At 37.4% G+C, this 24,798-nt stretch overlaps 1 protein-coding gene across 1 annotated transcript; it reads right to left on the bottom strand.

The window, feature by feature from the left end:
* Positions 1 to 690: 690 nt before the first annotated feature.
* calb2a (calbindin 2a) lies at positions 691 to 24,552 on the bottom strand. The gene is made up of 11 exons (XM_004069750.5): positions 23,954 to 24,552; positions 20,473 to 20,549; positions 20,298 to 20,387; positions 18,612 to 18,692; positions 14,553 to 14,609; positions 8,473 to 8,550; positions 6,695 to 6,750; positions 6,532 to 6,571; positions 6,367 to 6,420; positions 3,029 to 3,100; positions 691 to 1,403 (listed from the first exon to the last, which is right to left on the bottom strand). The coding sequence occupies exons 1-11, from the start codon at positions 24,045 to 24,047 to the stop codon at positions 1,287 to 1,289; spliced, it is 816 nt and encodes a 271-aa protein (XP_004069798.1). The 5' UTR covers positions 24,048 to 24,552; the 3' UTR covers positions 691 to 1,286.
* Positions 24,553 to 24,798: the final 246 nt, after the last annotated feature.

The raw sequence follows: 24,798 nt of genomic DNA, 5'->3' as shown, positions 1-24,798 counted from the left end.
CTATTATTCAGACGGCCTTAAAAGCATGTCAACTCAATTACAGAGGTTTTACTAGAAATACCATGTCATGTCCTGCTACCTCAGGAGCAACATCTCCTGAGGTAGTATAGACTGCAGGAATGCAACTGGCAACTACCCATTCCAGATGCAAGTCTTTGGGGTTGCCTTATTGGATCTTTGTTAAGTTTCATGGCTAAGATTATGTAATAGGCTGTGGATCTATGTTTTGATTGACATTAAGTGCATCAGGCACAACATAGTTTTCCTTTTGGGCACAGCAAGATCACATTCACTGCGTTCAACTTGTCATTACTAAGGTCAATTAAAGTAAAGCAAAACATGTATGTCTTTAAGAAATTGAACAAAAACCTGAAATATTTCCGTTTTCTTGGAGGTGAACTGATAATTGTTATGTAAAGTATATGCAAAATGATCATTTATGAAGCAGCTTAAAAGAATAACAATAAACACAACTTGAAAAGTTCAATTTTTTGCCAAAAAAAAAATCTAAAAAGTTGAAGGAACTGTTTGACCGCTAATGATGTCGGAACGTTTGACAATGATAGCAAGTGAACTTAAATTCTAAACTAAGTCAATATAGTCAATATATTAACTAATCTGATCTGATGAACGATTGTGTAAGAGTTTGGGGAAATTCCTCAAACACAACTCAACAAAAAGAAACATCAGTTGTCTTATATATTTTATTATTATTTTTTTTTTAGTTGACAGTATCAGCCAAAAACAACCACCGGAAATGTTTAGCATTTTATGGACATGTTACACAACAATTCTATTTGAATGAGATGGATTTAAGAGAAGAAAATGTGAAAAAATAAATATCAGTTCAATCACAGATTACAGTTGCAGTCATAGAGCCAGGGAACAGAGGGGGCGAGGAGACCGGGGCGAGGAGGCCGGGGCGAGGAGGCCGGGTCAGCGGTGCGGTCATTTCTTTGAACGGGTCTGAGGTTTTGGTCAGGCGTTGGAAGTCAGTCACAGCATTGAGGGGGATCAGATTCAGAATGCGGCTAAAGGAGAGGGATCTTCTGAGTGTGAAAGGTGGACGTTAGAGATGGTTCGTGTTGGAGGTCGTGCTGACTCATCCTTTGCTCTGAATTCCCCATTGTGGGGGGAGGATTTTTTGGGGGAGAATAAATAGGGGTGGGGCGTGTCCGGCACATGCACCTGGTATATGTTACCACTCAGCTGGAAGTGGGTGTGGTCTCAGGAAAAGAGAGCAAGGCAAGCAGAGAAAACAAAGAAACACAGAAGGACAGGAGAAATCACACAATTGGCTCTTTGCAGAGAACGATTTCCAATTCTCCACGGTACAGCTTCCCCCCGTCAGACAGGCTCATGATGCTCTCCTTGTAGCTCATCAGGCTCTTTGCATCAATCTCCTGAGGAAACAAAAGGAATATATAACCAGCTTCTTAAACATGTTTAACTATTGGCTTTTTTACAGTTGTTTTGTAGATTTTATTTTGTATAGCCAGTCTCTAACAGCTTTGTGTTGGAAAGATAGTGCTTTTTATTATCCTTCCATCAGACATGTTTCACATTTATGGAAACATCTAATTCTCCAATGACCAGAAGAGGTGAATCAGGAAATATTGGTAATGGGTGAATCACAGTATACTGGAGGATTTCTTCAATAAAACTTGTATCCATAGACATTTGGTTGTCATTGCCGAAGTTTAGTACTTTCTCAGTACTTGATTAAATCTTTGAAACCCTAAAATAGTTAAGAGTACACTATTTGAAATTCTCTGAAGAGATAATTTACTCTCACAGCTTTGAAGTCAGACAGTTGTGTTTTCTAATCATGAGTCCAAGTCAAGCATTAGGTCTTAGAGGGGACGTTTGAGTTACTTAGCAGCCAGAGGTGGCTGTTTCTCACTGGAATGAACAGTTGGTAAGAGGTTCAAAACCCTAGTTTGACAGTTTTTATGCCTTTAGGAGAGACATTTAAAACCTCATTAACCCTGAATTTGAAAAAATGTCTACTGTAAGGATAAAAGTGCTAGGTGGATAATAGATAACTTATTATTCTAAAACATGTTTTAAAATGATGCTGAATCTAAACCAGGGGTCACAATTCACAAGAACAACCATAAGTCACGTGTCATATTGTTATAATACTTTTAGCATCATATGACCAGGTTTAACTTCAAATCTTTACTGATAGTCTCACTCAAATCATATTTTGATATGTTGCAATTCTTAGCCAAAATCAAAAAAACCTGTGCTGTCATCTAGGACATAGTTTCTGCAGAGCAACAAGGGTTCATTAGAAATTCACCTCTGAGTTGTAGGCAGGACTGTTGGTGCAGAACAACCCTGCCCCAACTTCCCACAATCCATCTGTTTAAATTCTCTCCCGCTAGTTTACAGCCACCCACACCCCCAACCTAACAACATTGGGGCCATCCAGCCGTACAGTTTTGTGCCAGATGCCAGCTCAGGTGAGGAAAACAAAGACGTACGTACATGGATCTATTTGTTTGCAAGTGGATGCATCAGAATAGAGCGGAGCAAATATGCTCATGGTGGGGGACTTGCTCCACACTAACGGTGCCACCCACAACATAGAGACACATTTCTAATGAACTACTGCTGCTCTGCAAAATTTATGTTCTAGAAAAAAACACAGTTTTTTTTTCTTTTTTTTGACTAAAATGCATAGTCATAACTAAAGGACCACTGGGAATAGTTTTAAAATAGCTCCAAAGAAAATTGGAGTTAGTCTTGAAGTCCGATCAAAAGTCTGGTTTGTAAAGCAGGAGGGAAGGTACATGTCAAGTTTGGAATGCGACACACAATTCTTTAGTCCTGTGTCTGTGATCAGAAGTTCCAGTTAAATCTTGAGTTGGAAGAGGGGCTGGTCTCAGTCAAGCCCCAAGTGTCAAATCAGAAAAATTGGATGAAATCATCCAACTCAAATAATAAACATCAAAGTCTAAGACTCAAATCCTGGTGTGTACGCCGTGCACATGTCACACACATTATTCAGCTGAGCTCTCACCTTCTTATTTGTCTGGTAAAGATCTCGTAGCAGAGCCTCCAACTCCTGTTCATCAATGTAGCCGTTTCCATCCTGCAAGAAGGTTGTAAACACATATTTATGCAAACAAAAGGAAAGTCTAAATTTTTGGAGAGAACAGTAAATAACAATTTTTACCAAAAGCACAACATGGGAATTGCTTTATAAATATGGACTAACCTGCTCCATCACATCCAAAACCCGTTTGAGCTTTATGGAGTTTCATGTCTCTCACAAGCATTTGGTATTGGTAAAATCAACATACAGTACAGTCCAAAAGTTTGGACACACCTTCTCATTCAAGTGAATGGGAAGGGAACATTTGTAATTCAAGTTCAAATCTGCAGGTTTGTGTGTGATAGAAATGAACACTTTTTATCATCTGAGGATCATAAAAAGTATTTCTGAAAACAGAAAATGTTTTTGCAGGACATGTTTACAGCTGTACCTCTTTTTTTGGTTTCACACATGCTTAAATAATTTTTACAGTCACAAATCTTTTCTGCCAGAGGACTGTTTGGTATTGCAAAAGCACTACATTTTTCTTTGCTTGCAAAATTTTACAAATGCACAGACTTTGTTTGGAAATGCATAACTTATTTAGTTATTTACATCCTTTTTACAACAGTTTTTAAAAAGGAATATGATTCCATACTACTTTTCCCGCTCAGATTCATTCAGAATTTTATGGCAACATTCATGAATGCAGCAGCCAAGGGTTCGGAAAATCTAACACAGAACTTGTCATTCACGGGTCTGAGAGCAGAGTGCTGGGAAGTCAATGTGGAGGCTCTTGGAAATTAATGAGTTACATCCCACTGTGCTGTTTACAGAGTTTCAGGCCAGAAGATAAGGCCAAATTACTGGAAAGTTGCCTTTTGGCACACGGTGTAAAACCGCGAGCTGCTCATGTGGGCCTGGTCTCAAGATGACTTCAGAGCTGCACAAGTTGCCAGCCTAGTTTTTTTTCGTTTTGTTTGTTTTCCTTTTACTTTAAAAGGTTCCTTTAGAAGTTTTTTTTATGTGTCCCAGATCTGGAGAATAAAGTGAGAATTCTGCTGGTATTTCTTAATACGTTCAAAGTTTTGAGGTAGCAGAGCTAGATTAGACATCTCTGCCAACTCCAATCTTGTGTTTCTGGAGCGACAGCACTGTGAGCCATGTTAGTGCTCGGCTGACCGGCCTAACTCGGCCCCGCACGCGCTCCCCCAGCACCAGCGACAGCAGCTGCCCGTGCTTATGCTGCAGGGCTGAGCTCATGACAAAATGATGAAACTAATTACACACATAGATTTTAATGCTGCTTTCATGAAGCCTCTTCAGTGGCTCATTTATAATTGTACATTCAACCGTTTCCTCCGAAGGCCAGCAAGCCAGAGAAAGTGCAAACCTTCAGTCCAGCCTCAGACACGAGCAGCACGGAACCTCCCTGACCCTCACCCTTAATATACAGAGCTGGAATGTATCTATTTTTACTCATTTTGTCAAAAAAAATGTGTTTAATTAAAGATATTTTCGGACGGGCTTATGTGAGTTTGACTCAAATCGATTTAGGGAAAAATTTCTCGTTTTTTATTTTCAAGTGAAAGAAAATAAAAATAAAAAGACGTTTTTAGGACTGGTTACTGATGTCAAGCATTAAGAATAGTATTTGCACTGCATCATTGCAAGATTTCATTCTTAAACTTTCTGTTGACTCTCAATGCAGGGATTTCCATCCTTCACTCTCTTTTTGTGATGTATTGTTTGGTGAGTATGGAATCCAGTTAACACCTAAACATTAGAAAAGAGGAAATTCATCCACTTTACTCAATGCAAAACCTTCTGCTGTGAAAACTTAAGCTCAGTTTTTTCATCCATGTAGAAAGAGTTTGCCAGAAAAAAACACAGTAACCACGGATGCTTTTGCACATTTTACTCCGTTCAGAAAAGGACCGTCCTTAGGGCCCCTCATTTATGACGCACCCCTTAGGTTCAAAGGGCTCATTACACATCACAAACAAGTAAAGAAGATTCGCAAATGTACATCTCCTTTGTTGTGTTTCATATCACTGCCCTGTGATCTACATTTCAGTGAAACATTTCACTGCTAATGTGGGAAATATGGCGATCGGCTGAACCACAACTCGATCAACTTGAGCTGTTTACAGAGGGAGATGTGTGCCAGGCCTCACCCCGCCATGCAACAACAACGTTCATTTGTGTGTTTGCACTTTTAAATGAACAGCACGGGGTCATCAACTCAAACTCTTTTTTAGGAGCAAAAGTAGCTTTTGTTTGAACAAATGATGCAGATTTAGGTTAAACTGTTTTTAAAAAGGTATCATGGCCATTGTAAAGATACAAAATTAAATAAATGTTTAAGAAAAAAGCAAAAAAATGTATGAAAAGAAACATTTTACAATACAAGAATAAAGTCGAAAAATTATATGAAAAAAGTCAAAATTTTGCCATAGTAAACTTTTAGAAAATTTATCCATATTTACAAGAACAAAGTTACAATTTCATATGTTATAGATTGAGAATCTATGAGATTAAAGATGTAAATTTATTAGGCAAAAGGCTGTTTACCGTACTTAGAAAAAAGGAAACAATAAAAAAAGAACCACTATAAAGTTTCAGTATGAGAGATGTAGAGCACATTGTAAGTGGCTACGTCTGCATTTGTTTTACAAATAGAGGAAAGTCTTTTAGTGAGTCAACATTATTTTACTGTAAGTATAAGGACACTGAAAATAATTTTCTGGAAACTGGGCCTCTTCAGAATAAAATGCCACAAATTTGGGGAGGAATTGTTTCTTATGAGGAGGAAGAAATGTTTGGACTTGAACAACTGCAGGGAAATCATTGTTTACATCAATGAACAAGTCAAATGTTTTTTTTTTTGTTTCCCAGGAGTGGATTTCCAGTGGGTGGACCGTGTTTCCCTTTGGCAGAATAGTTGCAGAGATCCAAATGCATTATGGCACATGGAATGTGCCATAATATAATTATTAAAAGTTGTAATTAAGATTACAACTTTTTCTTATAATTTTACAGGTTTGGTGTAGTACAATTACAACTTTTTTCTCACAATTTTACGACTTTATCTTGTAAATTGTTTACTTTTTTTCTTGTACTTTTATGACTTTACTGTTATATATATTAATTTATTGTTCTAATGAATACTTCCAAAAAACAATGGTTGGTGTTGGAATGAGTCTGTTGTGGATAACCTTTTTTGGAATGTTTTTTTTTGGATGGCTGCTGAGTTTTTAAGGACCACATTTTAGACAAAGCCAACAGAAATGAAGGCTGCTAAAGAAAACCTGCATCCATACCTTATCGTAGTATGTGAAAATGGAATTGAACTGCTCAGAGGTCAACTTCACACCCTGCAAAAAAAAGTATTTGTCTTTATATTCTATCAAAAGCACAAGCAACATAGAATAAATAAATTAGTATTTCAGAATGGTGGTTAAAAAAAAACTGTGCAGAAGTCTTACCTGGAATTTGAGAAGAAAGTTCTCCTGAACAGGGAGAAGCCTGGGCAAGACAGTGAATGCAGTGTTGTTAAATTATTCACATTCGCTGATAGAGAATGAAGTTCAAGAGAAAATGTGTTTCAACATTTACACAGGGAACAGAAGCAAGTCAATTACATATTACCTTGCCATCTCAGAGAGGCCCAACTTTCCATCTCCATTCAGATCAAACATCCTGAGCTACAAGGCAGAATACAGACAAGGAGGGGAGAGCAGAGAAAATGAGGGAAAGCTCTGTGCATTTGCATGAGGGTGCAGATAAATGAAGACAAATGTGACACCCATAGTTTCTCTGACTAAAAGGTTTTTCTTTGTGGAAAAAGGATTAAACTTTCTAACCATGTTTTTATGATTAATTTAGGAATGTAAAACATAAAGAAGACAACTGAGCTCATCTCCAGAAGGCCTCAACTCTTTTTCACTTTTTTTTTAGTACACTGTATTTATCCCACGAAGGGAAATTCTTTCTCCGCATTTGACCCATCCCCTTGGGGAGCGGTGAGCTGAAGCCGAACCGCACTCGGGAGGCGGTAGCGTTAAGGGTCTTGCCTACGGACCCTCACTGGGTGAGGTTAATTGCTTGCCATTGATATGGTAATTGCCCCCAGTACCATTGCTCATTCCCCTCCGGGAATCGAACCCTGCATGGTAGCTTCCCACCTTACCAACCGAGCTACCCAGCTACTTGCAGAATGCATCATCAAAATCATTTTTAATTTCGCCCAGACTACCTGCAACACTGGTAGTTTAAATTTAATTCAACACAAATTCAACACATTCCGTCACAGAAATGCATCTGAGACACGTTCGGGTGGTCTGAAGGCATAAAAAACAAGAACATTTGTACACAACTGATCCAAAAATGTTCAAAGCAGTCTCAGTGATATTTGTTTTCAATAATGTTTTTGTAGAATTTAAAAACCTGTATTTAGACCAGCTTTGAGTCTTTGTTGAGATATTTTTTTGGAAATCTTTACAATTTTTCAAAGTTAAATTTTTCTAATTCTCAACAGTGTTTAATGAAGTTACCCCCCAAAATCACAAAGCATGGTACATAAGCGGTTACAAATGGTACATAAGCAGGGTAGCAGTTCATTCTAGACCGCTGCCAAATTTAAACTTGAGTTTTAAACATGTCAAAAAAGGCTAGTGTTTGACCTTTTAGTCCAGAGATTTTCCTACAAATTTAGTACGAAATAAAGTAAACATGCCTATATGTCACATATTTTTGGAAACCGTTGAAGCTCATCGTAAGTTAAAACTGTTCTTGATGGAGATGTTTTAACACTCAGTTACGAATGGAAAAGCTCTGTTTCAAAATTTTCTAATAAAAAAGTAAGATTTCTACAAGTAACTTTATTTTTTTGTTCTGAGATGGAAACCAAACTACAAGATTTGAAGAGGCTTTCATAAAACATTCCTGCCTCTTTTTGTGTTTGTATTTAGTGGCCCAAACATGCTAGTTCTTCTGTAGTGGGAGGTGAATCCAGTCGGGTTGAGTTGATTCCCTGTAATAACCACAAAGGAACAGTGGGTCCATCTTTGAGCTTCAGAGAATCAGGCAGCTCTGCTCCGGGGTTCTAGGATGAAGCAGATGTTTGCTCATCTGGGCAGTGGTCAGACAGCCTGCAGGGCTTGATGGGACATGGCCACCCAGCCGCCACCATCACTGCAGCACAAGTCTGAGCTCCAGCAGAGCAGATGGCACTTTCTTTAAGACTTTAAGACAGTTCCCCGCGTTTCTGGTTTGTCTTTTGAGCAAACTTTGAGGCAGTCATATTTATTTTTACCTAAAACCATAGCTGACCTAAAATGAACGCAAGAAATCTTTTTTGTGAGATCTCCTTTGTTGGAACTGAACCTTTCCTTCAGGTCAAATGAGTTGTGTAGGTGAAGTCTTACAATGGTCTGTGTGTACTCGTGCAGCTTCTGTTCATCGTAGTGTCTGTTAGCTTTCTCCAGCAGGTCTGACAGGAAGCCCTGCAGACAGAAGCAAACACAGGTGGACAAAAACAAGTGGATCTAACTTGTAATCAATGACCTTTTGTGTGGAAAATATATATTTTCCTGCAGAGGCTTCACAATGCTTGAAGCTTCTGCAGACACCTTGATTTTTATCTTTGGTTCAGTAAAATAAATTTAAGAAATTTAGTGGAAACCGCATACATGATTTTTAAATGATTATGATAAGAATTATTAGAGAGTGAAAGAGAATCTGTGGGTTGTTCTCTGTCGTTTATGGTAAATAAAAGTCCCTGAGATTCTGTCTTCAGAGCAGATTACAGTCCAGTAAAGTGTAGGAGCTTTACATCGTCTGCCAGCATCAATATTTTCCTCATCTGCTCACAATTATGTGGTGAGACACAAGTCTGGAGATGGGGAGATCATCTGTTTTTTTCTTTTGTTAATCAAAGCTTTCAGAAAGCCACACCTGGTAACTCATCTGTAACTGGTCAGCTGGAAGAAATCAGATTCCCCAGACGGTGAGAACCGCCCAATCGGCACTAATGTTGGCTCCCCAGCGTGATCGCCTTCTTTCATAGAATTTCACACAATGTTTCCAAGAAGAGCAAATAAAGAAAAAAAAAACACTTGGGAGGTCATTAGGGATTTTCCTTCAGAGGAACCACTTAGTTCTATGTGTAGAAACACTCTCATGTGTTTGCAGGATAATCTGTAGTTCTGTGTTTGATCCTGCAGTGAGAACACACTGAAGCATCTCAGTTAGAAATCTTAACCAGGAACCAGGAATAAGATAACACTCTGTCAACTTTCTTAAATAGTGCCCCATAAAGCAAGAAAAGGGACCTACCAGTAGAAATTAGAAATTGGAAAATATGGTGTTTTATTATTCAATTTCCATTTATGTATATAAATGTTTTCCAGACAAACTAATACATTACTTTTTTATGAAAGCTTATTTTTCTTTTGAGGTTCTAAAAAAACCAAAGTAACAGATTTTACTATCTCAGGGTATTTGGGCCACTTTCAGCTCCTATGACTGTCAGATTTTCTGAGGGCCAAATGTGGCGTAAAAGTGATTGGTTATTTTGAGATAAAGAATGATTTCAATGGGATAGACTTTAGGTGTTGACATCAAGACCCACTCTGATGAGAATTGTGCTTTTGGTGTTTTTAAAAAATTAAATTGATGATTGAAAATTGAAAATTAGATTTCTGAGTATTTCTTCATTCAAATCACTGTAAATCAGGAGCAGACAAAAATAAATGCAGTTGGAAAAGGAGTGTATTTGTGATGTAGAAAATATACTGGGCGGGCCTGCTTCCTAACGAGGAGGGGAAGGGGGAAGGGGTTGCTCTGCATCAACGGTCCCGCCCGCAACTTAGAAAAATTTCTGATGAACTCCTGCTGCTGTGCAGAAACTACGTACCAAGAAACCATCACAAGTTTTTTTTTTGGCTGAAAACTGCATAATCAAATTTAAAGACCACAAAATGGGAACGCTTTTACAATAGATCAAAAGAGGATCAGAGTGGGACTCAAACACAGTTTATGCCATATTTAGTGGGTAACGGGGCTTTGCTGTAATCCTGATGCTTTCTTAAAACGCTGATTTGGGAAACGGTTAGAGGATTGGTGGCTCAGTTTAAGCAACCGGGCGCTTCGCTCAAAGGCAGATGTTTAAAATCTGGAAAAAGAAAGCTTTCAGTTTGGAAAACCTCAGAGGATTTTAGACAGAGGCGAAAGGTAAAATGTATTACAAATTTTTTAGTTAATTGTATTTCAAATGACTGAAACTTAAGAAGGAAAACTGTTTAAAACAGTTTAAGACATTTACATGGAGAAATAATACTACATATATCAAATAGTTATTTATAAAGTTATCACATTTTTAAGTGCAGACAATGAATGTTGTTATGACCTCATATACTAAGACATAGATTTATTTAACTGGTGAAGGTCTTTTTTGAGAAGTAAGGCCCAGTTTCTACTTCAGAGTGACTTGCAATGGCTTGGCATGCATTGGTCTCTAGGCCATCTGAACGGAATCACCCCGATCGCTGGGAAATGCGGCAAAAGCTTATGACATCATCTGCGTCTGGAATTTTATGCCCGTAGTGCAAATGCGTGCAAATTGCATCATTTAACCTGAATTTATTTTGAGCAATTAGACGGAGCAAATAGTGTAGCTGCACACTCAAGTTGTCCTTAATGTTGAAAATAAACGCTGGAGAGGTACTTGAAAAGTATCAACACCTGTACACAGATTTTCATCCCAGTTATCTTAGACAGTCGCAAGCAAAACCAGCCTACATTAGTATGAATTAGACCGCACAACTGTGGATACGATTGATGCGACGGCCAATCGCTGTGAAGTATAAACCATACTTAACCCATGCCACTGGAGGACTGGGAGTTTTTCACTCTTTCAACCTCTATTTCTTGCAAAACATGTTTCAGTGTTTTTGAGTTTGTCTCTTTTTTTGTCCTCTTTGACCCCAGGCAGCTGAGCCAAGGGGCTGATCTTACAGAGTGATTCTGATGAAAATTTCATGTTTTTTCCCCAGTTTTTTCCATTTTAAAACAGCAAAAGATTTTAAATAAGAATCATTAATATCTTTTAATAAAAGCTGTGGTTTAAATGCTCTGCTTTTTAGATCATTTTTATCTGAAACACTTTACTGTTGCTTCATCCTCTGCTTTAAACTGAACTCGTGTGTTCTGCTAAACGCTCACACCTGCTTTTAGTTTGAAACCATCACAGCTGCTGGTGGTCTCCTGATTTTACCCCAGTGAGAATGTGTTCATATGTATATTCATCTTTGTTGTTTCCCTTTTTCTGGCTTTAGTTTGAAGAGTTTAGAAATCAGGCCTTAACTTTTGGTTATTGGATTTGGTTCATTTCATAAAACAGTTTTGTTTTCTTCTCCCTGAATCTTCTGGCTTAACACACAAAATGATTTCAAATATTCTTATAACTGTTTGCCCGAGGCAGACTGAAAAGGGTTGTAACAATCTCAGATAATTGGATTTTGGTGCTTTGTTGTGAATGTTTTTGCTTATTTTCATTGTGCCCCGAGATACTACTTATCTCTCCTTTCAATTAGGAATTTATGTTCTTTGCTGACAGTGATAATGTACTTATCTGTATGGATGATGTATAAGCACCAACAAAAGTCACAGAGAAAAGAACTGAATAGATTTAAATGACCATTTTGATTTGAACTTTAAATCTAAATTAGAATAAAATAATATTTATTATTGTGTCACATCATTAAGAATAAAAAGTCTCACCATGAGTGGTTTGGAAATTATGGAGAACGTATTGGTGTTACAAAATTTAATTTAATTTAATCAAAAATCAGATTTAAGCCAAAATGACAAAATTTTAGCAGTGAATTAATCAAATCATCTAATATTATAGAAATCTTTCTTGAGTTAACAAATGCTTGTCCATTAGTTCAAAAAAAAACACTATGTAATGTACAATAAAAATTGTTTTGTAATTCATAAGACATATAAAAGATTAGTAAATTAAATTTAGCTTCCAAGCTATTTTTTCTTTGGAAACTAAAATGTAAAGACCTTGCAGACTTTGTAGCTGTCAATTTCAGCTATAAAGAATGTATAATAGTGGACAGAAAAAGCTCCAGATCAGCTTTAGTGCACAAGGTGGTAGAGAGAATATTATCTCCTCCTGACAATCAGGGGAAAAAAAATGTGTCCAGTCAAAAAGTTTTCAAATTTACAACCAGTACACCATTCCCAGAGCTCCACCTCCCCTAAAGTCTTCTGCAGAAACCAAAAGGAGTCAAGTTAGTAGTATGCGTTGGTCAGATGATTTTCAGGTATGGAGATATCCTCTACAGAGGACAATTTTGCATTGCTGGTAGCCATGAAAACTTGTTAAAATAAAAAGATAACCTGTGTGCAGCTTTACAAGTAAAAAAAAAATCCAAACGGTTAAGAAAACAAAAATTAGATATTTTACTTTGGAAGAAGTAAAGAAGTGGTTATTAGAGCTGAAATGAAATAAGGTAATTTTGACTGAATTATGCTGACTGTGTTTTGTTCATATGAATTTTATAGGAGCCAATGAGGTTTCCTGCAAACATGATGTCAAACCTGTGACATCTGTTCAATGTGGGACTTGTATGTTGCTGAAATTGTTGGCTTAAAAATGATTTTCTGAATAAATCAGTGTCGCATTTAGACTTTTTCATTCATTTTTTGCAGATGTTTACATGTCCAATATAAAGCGGTTCTTTCACCTCTAATACAGACCAGAAACTTTTAACAGGAAACACAAATTTAAAATTTAAACTGAATGGAGTTCTTGGAAGTTTCAGTTTTGAAGAGGTTTGAGATGCAAAAAAGATGGGATTCAGTGATCCAGCGACCACCAAGTCTCAGAACCAAACCACTGACTGTCAGACTGATCCACAACGGCTCTGCCTGCTGAGCAACTGAGGGGTTTTCAGTCTCAGAGGCCTTTCAGCTGGTTTGTGCACAGCAGTTACTGCAGGAACATCTGCAGGAGGGTCTGTGGGGAAAACATCTGTAAAATGGGGTCAGGATCTCTGCCTGATCAGGATGATTCTGCATCAGTGCGTCCTCCGATGGGTGTACATTTTATACTCTGTCAGCAAAAGATGGACCCATGAATCCATCTTTAAAGCCCCACTCTGACTATCTTTTCATCTATTGTAAAAGCGTTCCCAGAGGTCTTTAATTATGATTATGAAATTTTCAACCAAAATTTAAAAACTTTTCTAGGACATAGTTTCTGCAGAGCAGCAGCAGTTCATCGGAAAGTCATCTCTGAGTTCTGGGCGGGACCATTGGTGTGGAGTAAGCCTATCCACTTCCCATCATCAATCTGTTTACACGTTCTCCCACTAGCTTATATCTCCTCATAACCCCAAGCTAACACTCTTGGTGCAACAAAAATGGTGAGTAAAATTGGAGCTATTTAACCATACAGTTTTGAGCCAGATAGCAGGTCAGATGAGGAAAAGAAAGATGTATACGGATCGATTTGCCTGCAAGTGGATGCATCAGAATGGGGCACAGCAGGGAGCTTGTGGCCTGCTGTTGTAGCTTCTACGTCATAGCTACAGCCTTTTTTAAATGGCAGTTTTTCATCACAACTACTACAACTACTTGATCAAATTAATCCTCAGAAATGCCTTTTTAAGCTTAATTTCCTTCATACATGTATCCTCCATCATGGGAATAATGCCGCAAGGATGTGTTAAAAAGACCGAAAACATGATTTTCATGCAGTGGGTTTTAAAAGATCACTAAGGTTTGCTTTTGATTCCTCTCAGTTAATGTAAAAAAAGAAACCAAACAAACCCACAAATAACCCAGAAAAAAAATTGTGAAATTGTTGTACGGTGTTGTCAGAATCATGAGGTTATTAGGTTTATTGAATTGGATAATATTTTAATGTCAAGAAAGTCTGGCCTCACTGGAAGGATCTGGACCTGATTATAATGATCTATAATGTTTAGACAATTTTGATTGGCTTGATTTTTTTTTTCTTTTGATGCCTTAAGATAATTTCAGTTTAAAAAAATCTAGATTTTTAAAAATAATTAACCATTATATTGTCTAACCTCAATCTCAAACAAAACGGTTTCTTCAAAACAATGTCAGGAAGGATCATCTCTGATCCTGACACAAAAACAAGTGAATGATTGTTCTGGTCATTCTCTTTGTCTTGTTTTATTGTTGCCAACAAAAAAACAGAAAAGGTAACAGAAACACACAAAATACAAATGAATTGATATGGGATACACTTTTTGAGGAGTCAAATCAAAATTAGCTGTGATTACAGTTTAGTGTTTGCTCTCTGCTTGTCAATGTTGGATGGGTTTTGGGGAAAAGAGAAGACAAAAAAAAAATAAGCATGCAAATGGAAAACAGATTTTAAAAAGTAACGTTTTTCTGATCTCTACAATGAAAACATTTCAACACATTTTTCCGGAGACTAATTTTTCTCGTGCTTGTTTACCTTCAGCTCATTTGCTTCAATGTAGCCGCTGCGGTCTGTATCATAACGCCGCCATGCCTGAAAGTTTTAGAGAAGACATCAGAGTCAGAGCTGAGGAACAGAAGCACAAAAAATCTTGTTTTTTTTTTTTTTTTTGTTATTTATAACAAATCTTCTATAGTTGTATGTGTAGTTTTTAAGATTTCAACACAATCCATCCAAATTTGGAGCAGAATACAACACAGAGCGAGGAAGAAAACGAGAGTCATGTTAATGAATGTTTTAATTTAGCTGTCCAAAGAAGGCCTTCTTATCAAAGATGGATGGCCTTCCTCCTTTCTCCTCCTCTGCTCCTCCTCTGGGCTCTCAGAGAGGAGCTACAGTGGTGGTATCCATTATATATGACTCTGAAAATAGAAGGTTCTGCTTTCTCATTCCAACCCTTTAAAACCTGTCCTCCTCTCCTAGCCCTACCTCTACACCTTTCAGCGAAGACTGATTAATCTCCTGCCTCTGTTTTATGTCCTTAAACCCAGCTCCTAAACTTCCAATTGGTGTTTCATTCACAGACTAACTGCTTCTGCTTTCTCCTCTTTGCCATCCCTGCATACGACAAGCCCTCTCGCTTCATTTTTCCATCTCAATATGACACGGCGGACTTGTAATTGCTTTCTAATTGCCTTCATTCTTCGGTGCAGCAGATCTAACAAGAAATCTGACATTTTCTCTTACTGTATCATCTGGAGGTATTTGGTGGGATAAATGATTTCCTCTTTCTCCTGCTTCCTCAGAAACCCTTCATGCTGTAATCATTTATTATTCAAACTTCACATCAGCACTCAAACTTTGGACATTTTCATGTAAAAGGTTTCTTAAAAGTCCACCTCACCCCATTGCAATGACAGATACAAGGGGATTTTCTCATTTTCTCTGACATTCTGAAAACTAATTGTGGCATTTAGTAAGTTTAAATGATCTTCACTGTCCACAAGTGTCATTAGGATTATGTTTTTGAACTGGCTCCAAAGATAATTGGATAGATCTTTGTTATGTTGCTAATTCAGATTTGTTTTATAGTGTTTTTAAGTGTAATCTAAAAAAATTAGGATACTTACAGCATGATAATCAACTTTTTATACAGTCAAAATTGTTAGAAATACAGGAAAATATAAATTACCAACTGTAGGGGATTTTGTGTGTCTGTGTGCGGAACAAAAATTTAAAATCGTCCAGGCTTTAATATTCAAACTTTTTTTGCGTTTACTGGTTAATTGCTTTCATTATTTTATTTTATTGTTTAACAATTTTATTTATATTTTATTTTATGTTCAACACTTTGGGTGTTCTTGCTTTTAAAGGTGCTATACAAATAATAAAATTAATTGAATAAAAAACAATAAAATAAGTTTAGAAAAAAATTACAAGCATATTGTATCAGCGCAGTACAAGAATATATTATTTAATAATAAATACTAGCATGTATAAAGCTTATTATGTGGATATTAATGATATAAACCAAAGACCATGATGGAAAACATGCACAGTCATTCATATAAAGATTTACATTTGTTACTATGGGAACACATTACACCAGTTTTTAAAATCGCTGCATTGGCTCCCTGTGCGCTTCAGGATTGATTTTAAAGTTCTTTTGTTGTTTTATAAATGTTTTATGGTCTCAGGCCGTCATATTTATCTGATATGATTTTAAAGTATGAGCCCTCGCTGACCCTGAGGTCCTCTGATACAGGCCTTTTGGTCATCCCAAAAGTTAGAACTAAAACATTCGACGAGGCCTCATTCAGATTTTATGGAGCTCGCCTGTGGAACAGCCTCCCAGCATGCCTCAGGGCCGCAGAGACTGTTCATGTTTTTAAAGGAAGGCGTAAGACCAACCTTTTTGATCTAGCTTTTAGTTGAATTTTAGGAACTTATTTGATATTTTAATTATTTATGTTCTCTTTTTACCAGTTTGATATACGTGTATGTACATACATTTATTTACTTTTTCTAATTTATTTATTGTTAATTTTTCATTCATACTTACTATTTTATTTGTCTAATATGATTTTTTTATATACTTATTTGTTTTTTTTTTTGTTTTTAATATGTTTTAATTTTAATTTGATTCCTTTTCCATTTTACTTGTAACTCCAGTGTTTTCCTCTGAGGGATCCTCCACATCAGTGACTGACCCTTCTCAGTAAATGGGGTCGCTGCAGTGGGATCCCCCGGGTCTGGCTCTTTTAATCAGATCTGGGGGGTCCTGTGGTAGTGTACTCTGTGAACTTGAGTGGGGGGGTCACTGATGTGGACATGTCCCCAAAGTATCGTTTCCCCATTTCAGTACAAAGCCAGGTTTCTACATTGCATCATTTTATCACTTTTTTTAATCGTGGTAGTGGTGGTGGTGTTGGGGGGGGGGGGGGGGGGGGGTCGGCATTGTACAGGTTTTAAACAAAGCATTTCTTTGTCTTGTCATTTTGTTTTTAAATTTGATTATATTTTCATGCAAAGCACTTTGAGTAACCTGAGATGTCAAAGTTTTATATATATAAAGCTTGATTTGATTAGATACTGTCAATATTATTGGACATTGATGATTATGATTGTTAAATTATTATTACTACATTAGCTAAGCCTCTGTTTACGCCCTTTCAATGTTTCTTATTATTATTATTAGTATTAAGGTTTTTATTTTGTAGATTTGTAACATATTGATTGTATTGCAATTATTTTTTTTGAAACAAATGTAATAATAAATAAATAAACAAATAATGAAAACTTGAATTACCAGCTACATTTGAGTTGATGAAGTAATATGAGATTTTTCAGTTGATTTTGTTGTTGTTTACTACGGCTGGATAGCTCTATTGGTTAAGCAAAAGACTAGCACACAGGGGCGCATGAGCTTTATCAAGCGTGGGTCCCTCCTTCACCCTGCTGCCTAACTATGTAGCCACAAGGAAGCCCAAGTCTGGGTTCCTCTGATTTGCTGTGGTGACCCCTGAAGGGATTTCCCAAAAGGTGAACAAGAACATTTTTTATGTCTTTTACCGTCGTCTTATACCTTTGTAAAAGACTATTATTCATATGGGATTTCTTGTGGTGTTTGTTTTCTGCTGCTTGTGTTAACTCATCGGCATGGTAAACTGACACCTCCTCCATATCCTGGAGGATTGATAATAACTTGTGAAGCCTACAATTCAAGTCTATCATATAAGCACAGTTCCTGTTTTTCCTCTTCCCATCAAGTGAGACAACAAGCTCGTATTACCATCTTCATCATACTTTAAACGAGATTGAAAAAGGGCAGAAACCTTCTGTTTAGTTTAAACCTATTGAAATTAGCCAACCCACAATGGTCACATAATTTCAAAGGGTAAAAGTGAAAAAAATGGCAACTTTGATCTGCAAGGCCTTTCAGGTTAGCCATCTTCCTTCTGAACTACATTTATCCTGAGTCAGCTCTTCTGATAACAAATCATCTCCAGCCAAACATACATTTAGCAGCAGACACTCAGCAGAAGCCCTACAAACATTCAATTTATATTTAGATTAGATTTACACTTCATCTCCCGTTTGATTACCAATACACATCTTTTCTTCAGTTATCCATCAAACCTTTGCCTTCTTCGCACTTAGCCAATTATCCAGCCTCTGTTCATGCTGTGGTCACCTGATGTACAGCTTTAAAATAAAACTCAACTATTCTCAAGTGTCAGGAGCAGACATGTGCAGCCATGTGCAAATAAAGGCAGCAGCCTCGTCTGTTAATTCCAGAGTACTCCGCTTCAAGTCACTAATTGGTACACCTTCTACCTTCCAGAGGGAATTAATCCACAAAATTAGCAGGTTGGTAGCAGCGAAAACATGTAAGCTGTCGACACTCGGCTGACTCAGGTCCATAATGTACTGCATGTTAGCCCAAGAATCTCTGCTCGGTGACAGCTTTGAGTGAACAAGAAGCTCCTGTACAAAAAGTCCAACAGTGCTTTGCGCTGACAAAATGGCTGTGAAGCTTTCTGTTAAAAAAAAAAAAACAAAAAAAAAAAAACACTGTAGTTGAGGAACACTTACCGCCATAAACTCAGCACTGGAGCTGACAAACTGTCTGAAGCAGAGCAAGAAGTTCTCCTCAGTTGGTAGTATCTGCGCCAGCTACAGATAGGAGTTACAGAAGAACAGAAGAGGTGAGAACAAAAAAAGCTTTTATTTTCAGAGAAAAAAGGAACGTTTGAAGCTTTTAGAGTGTAAAAACCTCCAGCGGTAGGTTACAAAAATGGACATTCATTTGAAATATCCACCTCAAGATGTTCAAAGACTTTTAAAAGAGTCATTAATTTTAATTTATTTAACATAAAAGCCTTTCTCACATCTTTTATCTTTTTTTATAAAAAAAAGTAGATACACTCACATCCCAGTGTTTGATTTTATGCACTCAAATTAAAAATGTAATTTGTGGATTTGTGTAATTTGTGGATCGTTTCCCTCCGTTCCAGGATTTCTTGTTTGCTCCACCATTTGAGATGATGGCATTAAGACAGCAAACTATTTTTGGAAATAATGGATCAAATGTCAAAGCAAACTGCATTTTTGCACCACAGTGAACCTTCAAAGTAAAATGAATGCGGCTGCTTCTTTGAGCCTTTATGAGAAGATGCTGGTGTTCCACGCTGACATCAGAAGATTATGTTTCTCATTAATATAATTGATTAGCTAAGCTTTATTTTTTTATATTCTAGAGGCTGGATTAGCATGTGTGGCAGGTGGATTCTCACTAGATTACGTGAATCTATTTGGACTAGCAAATAGTTACTGTATTTGATGGAGATGGTTGCTAAAACCAACCTCAACAGGACCCCTGGAGGTAGTTTATTGGAGTTAAAATGACTACTTAGCCTCACTTTGTTAAAATGTCCCTCTTAATGGAATCTTAAGATATTTCATCAATTTACATCGGAATTTTATTATCTGGGAGGATATTTCTCATACATTTTAATTAAACAAAAGTAATAAAAAAACTTTAACTGTTTTTAGGTTTGTTTCCAAAAAACAGTTGCAGGCGTGAAAAGCAAATTTAAAACTATTTATTATAACTTTATCAACTGACTTGCATACACACATCCATATTTTAAGTCCAACAAAGAAAAGACTTTAAAAAAGGTAATTAAAAACCAGGTCGGGATGTTTTACTTGTTTTATTTGTTGAACGTCTAATCTTGTGTATTCATGTCTGTGTGCACGAGGTGGTGCCGGTCGGAGTGCTGTGTGGCAGGAAGTCTTCTATAGATACTGTGAATTTATATAGTTATGACTAAGACTTGTAAACAGTTGCGTGGATACCACTTGATGGTATGTGTACGTGTGTATGAGCATCAACACATGTAATGCAAGTTACATGACACTCATCCCATGACCTTATATTATCGCCCCCACCCTGTCCTGTCCGAGCGGCTAAAATTCAATAAAGTTCACATCTGTTAAAAAAGGATTTATATTAACACACTCGAAGAGTAACAAACAATTGGAAAAGCAAAACATGTCCGTTAGAAGAGGCACTCAGCTGCAATCTGTGTGTTCATTTGCAGGACTGAACAAAACTAAGTCCGGATGACCCCTAGTTAAACTTTTTCATCCAATCAAACTATCCTAGAAGAATGAGAGTCTTCACAGATTCTATTAAAAAGAAATAGCATCTTTTGGAAGTATGGCTAATTGATGCCAAAACATGCAAAAGTGGGAGCAACTCCTCCATGAACCTACCTCTGACATCTCAATCCGTCCATCTCTGTTCTTGTCAAACTTCTGCATGAACTCCCTCATCTTTTCTCTGAATTGTGGGTTTGAGGGATCCTGAAAAATACATTTGTGAGAACAAATACAACCTGAGTTGGTCACAGTGGATCTGTGGATTACTACTCCTTGCTATATAACTTACCACTCCTGCTCCTCTCCGGGAAGTCTCCAGCTCCCTGAAGAAGTTCTCCAGCTCCTTTCCCTCGATGTAGCCATTACCTGTGGGACGATGAGGCCACAGCTGTGTGATATGGCATCAGATCATACCTTCAAAACATTTACAGCCCTGTATCCCAGCACTTTCTTGCCTTAAATATATTTCTAAGGATCTAGGATTAAGGAAATAAAACTGCTTCATTTGGACAATTTCCTTATGATTCCAAGTTTTAGAAAAAAAAACTTTTTTTTTGTTAAGATCTTGCTTTAATCTTATTCCTGGTGTTGTGCGGCCCTGACAGCACCCATTCAGGGGACAAATGAGTGTGCTCACTTCACTCAGGTAGCATGCAGACTATGCCAGAATTCTTTCAAGACCCACGCTGAGTGGCTGGACAGATGGCTCCAAACGATGCGACGAGCTGCTTCAATAAAACCCTGGAAGGCAGAGCTGCCTCATTAAACTCCAACAAAGACTATGATGCCATCCTCTTCCCTTCTTCCCTCTCTCAAACTCACCGCCTCCCTCCTCCACTTTCCACTCGACTCTTTTTCTTTATTGAGCAAACATCTTAGCTGCCTTCATCCTGTCTGTAGAAATGTGTAAATGGACCCACATCCGCAATTCTCAGAGATTTTATCAAAACCTATGAACCAAAGACGATGTTTTAATAAGTGGGACATAGAAGCGTCTTGCTCCAATCAAAGCCTTTCTCCTGTGGGTCTTATTGACATTTACCATTCTGCCAGGAAACGGGCCTGCTGGGTAATTAAACTAAGTGAGACGTGATGAACTACATGGTGAAAAAAAAGGACAATAGAAATATCTTGGGATTTAGAAGCCCAAGGAGTATGTGCATGCTTTTGTCACATTTATTTCTGTTCTAAACCATAACTAAACCTAAACAGCTTCCTAAACTGCAGAGTCACCGCTTTGCTTTTAGATCTGTATGGTCACAGAAATGGACTAAATTAAAATTTCACCCACAGCTAAGAAAATTGGTACTCCATATGACTCAAAAGACTCAAAAAAGAGATTAAAATAGATTTAAATAGAACTAATCTTTTAACACCTTTACACCTTTGTTAACATTTACATACTAGTTTTGGGTATAATTTGATAAATAGAAATTATCAAAAACATCATTAAAAAGTCTTTCATTTAATTGAAGATTTTACAAACCAGTATTAAACCTCTAAAGATTTCCCTCAAATCTACACCAGTTGATTTATTATTAAATGTCAAAGAAAAAACAACAATCATAATACTGTCGAAAGAGAAAAAATACATATCATTGCTTTGCTGTAGAAATATAGCAATCAATCACAAATAATTTCACCTGAGATACAAAAAAAAAGATTGACAGACCAAACATAAAAAAAATTAAATAACACAGATTATTTAAATTTGTAATATATCTTCTCTTTCATTGTTGTACAAACAAAACATGTAGCATTCATCATTCAGGCACCAGTTTAGACGCAGGTCAATGTTGTTTGCTGCTTTGATTTCTCACTCCCAGTTTGCCTGATTTATTGTTGCAAAAAACAACAGAATAACATTGTATCTTTTTAATTTCAGCACTCTTTTACACATCAACAGGTTTATAAACTTTGTTGGGTTTCTACCAGTTTAGCATCGCATGTTGGTGCCTTCTTGCAGAAGCACTTCTGTCCCTGAGATAAAACCTTTAAAAAAAACACTTATAGTCTAATTTGAGTCTGTCTGGGATTTGCTAGTCTCAAGAGACTCCAGTGAAGACCTTTTTGGGTTGTGGAGCAAAAACTGAACCCCAGCACAGCCAAACTCTCAAGGTTTTACTGACTAAAGTGCACATTTAAAACTGAGACAGTGCCTTCCAGAAGCGAATGCAGCTCTTCGTGCTGAGCTCACAGCTGGATCAGGTCAGAAGCTAGATTTTTCAACCACCGTATACAGGTCAGTTAGAACTAATTGACAGAAAACTCTCTATAATTAGCGAGAGGAAATGCTGGTGTTTCTTTTCCTGCTTTGAAGGGGTTGAAATAAAAAAGCCTGAGAGAGGCAGCAGTGACAGATGAGAGGGAAGCAAAACAGAGGAGCTGCATGAAAACGCAATCCAAATGAGACTTGATCCTGTGCCAACAAGGGAATATGCGGTTTCATCGTCTCCTGTGTATTTTTATCTGCAACTCAGAGATGTTTACTAGATCTGAACAAACAAATTAGCTCTCCTTTCTCTCCACTGAGCCCCAAGACAATTCCGGTAATGAGAGTACAAATCAACACCTTATCCAAATCTGTGGGTGCTCTCTGGCGGCATTTGTTTTGCAAAGAGACTATGTAAAACAGTCCTGCAGCACCTGCCTGGTGGCTGCAATGTCCAGACGTTCTTACCACACTGGTAAATCAGTTCAACAAAAGATTTGAATCTTTGTGTGAGCACTGATGATGGATACGCTGAGGGAGGGGGTGTTTTATTAATGCAAAAACTCTCCGACTCCATATATTCCCCATATTTATAAAGCATTTGGTGCTGTTTTCATTGATTGTGGTCTAGTCTCAATTGTGCCCAAAGCAAAAATGAACCAGAAAAATTAAATAACACAGAAGTGGGTACGTTTTTTTACCTATTTTTATCTAAATATAAAAATGTATATTAAGTAAGACTTCACCGTTCTTTGAAACACACAGAGGCAGAACTGACAAGAACTTCAAATAAAATTTTCAGATAAAAGATGTCTATTCTGAATGTGACAGGATTAGTATCTCCACCATCCACCAAAATAACTTTTTGCAAGAAAAAAAGGTCCAGACCACTAAAAAAGAATATATCCACCTTAAAAAACATCAGTTCAAATCAGATTACCAAACAAACAGCATAATCTCAATATAGACAAAAAATAAGTGAAAATCAGAAGCTGGACATGTTCGCATTAAGAACTCCGTGTACCTTTAAGAGCGCATGCGCACGCAAAAAGCTTGCGCTTCAGTTCACTTATTTTCAAATTGTAATTTATATTCTTTATTTAGCATTTATGACTTCTGTTCTATGTTAATATTAATAGTTTTTATCCTATATTTATGCAAATTTGAAATGCATTGAAATAGTCCAAATATTTCACAAATAAGACTGCATTATTGGCCAAAAAAATTCAAAATAAACAATTATAATGATATATTATTCCAAAATAAAACGTTTGGTATTTTTTTGCATATGAGTAAAATAGTAAAATAAGACTTATATGGGATGTTTAGACAACAAAAGAAATATGTTTTAAGTTTAAAATATTTACATTTGATTCTTCATAAATCAACTTTAATTTTTCTAAAGTACGATGTGTAAAAATGCTTAAAAGTGCAATAAAGTACATAATTTATGTATTTATAAGTATTTTCTAGGTCACATCATTTCATCATTTCCTCGGATTCTTTGAAGCAGTAGAAGAATAATTCGGAGTCAACTTTCAGGAGTTCAAACTCTTACCGTCCACGTCGAAGTGCTTCCAGATGTCCAGGAACTGGGATGCGGTGACCTCGGCCAGGTGGAGGTGAGGAGGCTGCTGCGCCGTGTTTGCCATAGTGATGCTACTGCCACTCAAATCCGACTGGAACTTTTCAGTGACTCGCGCTCAGACGCACCCCTCACTGTGGTCCCCGCGCGCCGCCCCGCCGCTTTTTAACGGCGGCGCATGAGCGCTGCATCGCCGCTGGGGGCGCACGGGCTGCATCCATCAGCCTCCGTGCGCGCGTGTGCGCCAGGACGACCGGAGCACCGCAGTGAGCTGGCAAGTGTGTGCGCGCAATGCGAGAGTTGGGATGCAGATGGATCAACTCTTTTTCTTGTTGCGTAATTTTCCTTTTACAGTTGATCCTCTGTGCACGCGCTGCGTTTGATCCATCGCACATGCACGTGTGTGCCTGCACACCCCTCCGTCATCTAAGCGCACAGCTCCCCAAGCTTGTCCCCCAGTGCGTGTGAGGCTTCACAGACTTAATTAGAGCTCACACACTAATCACATTTCCCACACAGCCTCCAGCCAGCGCTGATTAGCCCGCATAACAAATGTAGATTATGAAAAAGAGGAGAGGGTGGGGGCTTTTTCATTAATGGGCAGTCTGCTATGAAGGAGACAGATACATGCCCCTATATATTTCTCCAGGTCATTAAATACAAGAGGTCATAATATTTAAGGTATAGGACCCTCATAAAGAGGAAAAGCAAGACTTTGTTTGAAAAAAAATATTATAAAAAATAAATAAAATTGCAGACTCACAAATAGCTGGGACATAATTCAGTTTAATTCAGTTTATTTATGAAAAGCCAATTCA

The sequence above is a fragment of the Oryzias latipes genome, chromosome 6 (genome assembly GCF_053564925.1).
Source record: "Oryzias latipes strain Hd-rR chromosome 6, Olatipes_Hd-rR_3.1".
NCBI classification, from domain to species: Eukaryota; Metazoa; Chordata; class Actinopteri; order Beloniformes; family Adrianichthyidae; genus Oryzias; species Oryzias latipes.
The sequence above is the reverse complement of the archived record's forward strand: the minus strand, read 5'-3'. Positions and strand labels throughout refer to the sequence as shown.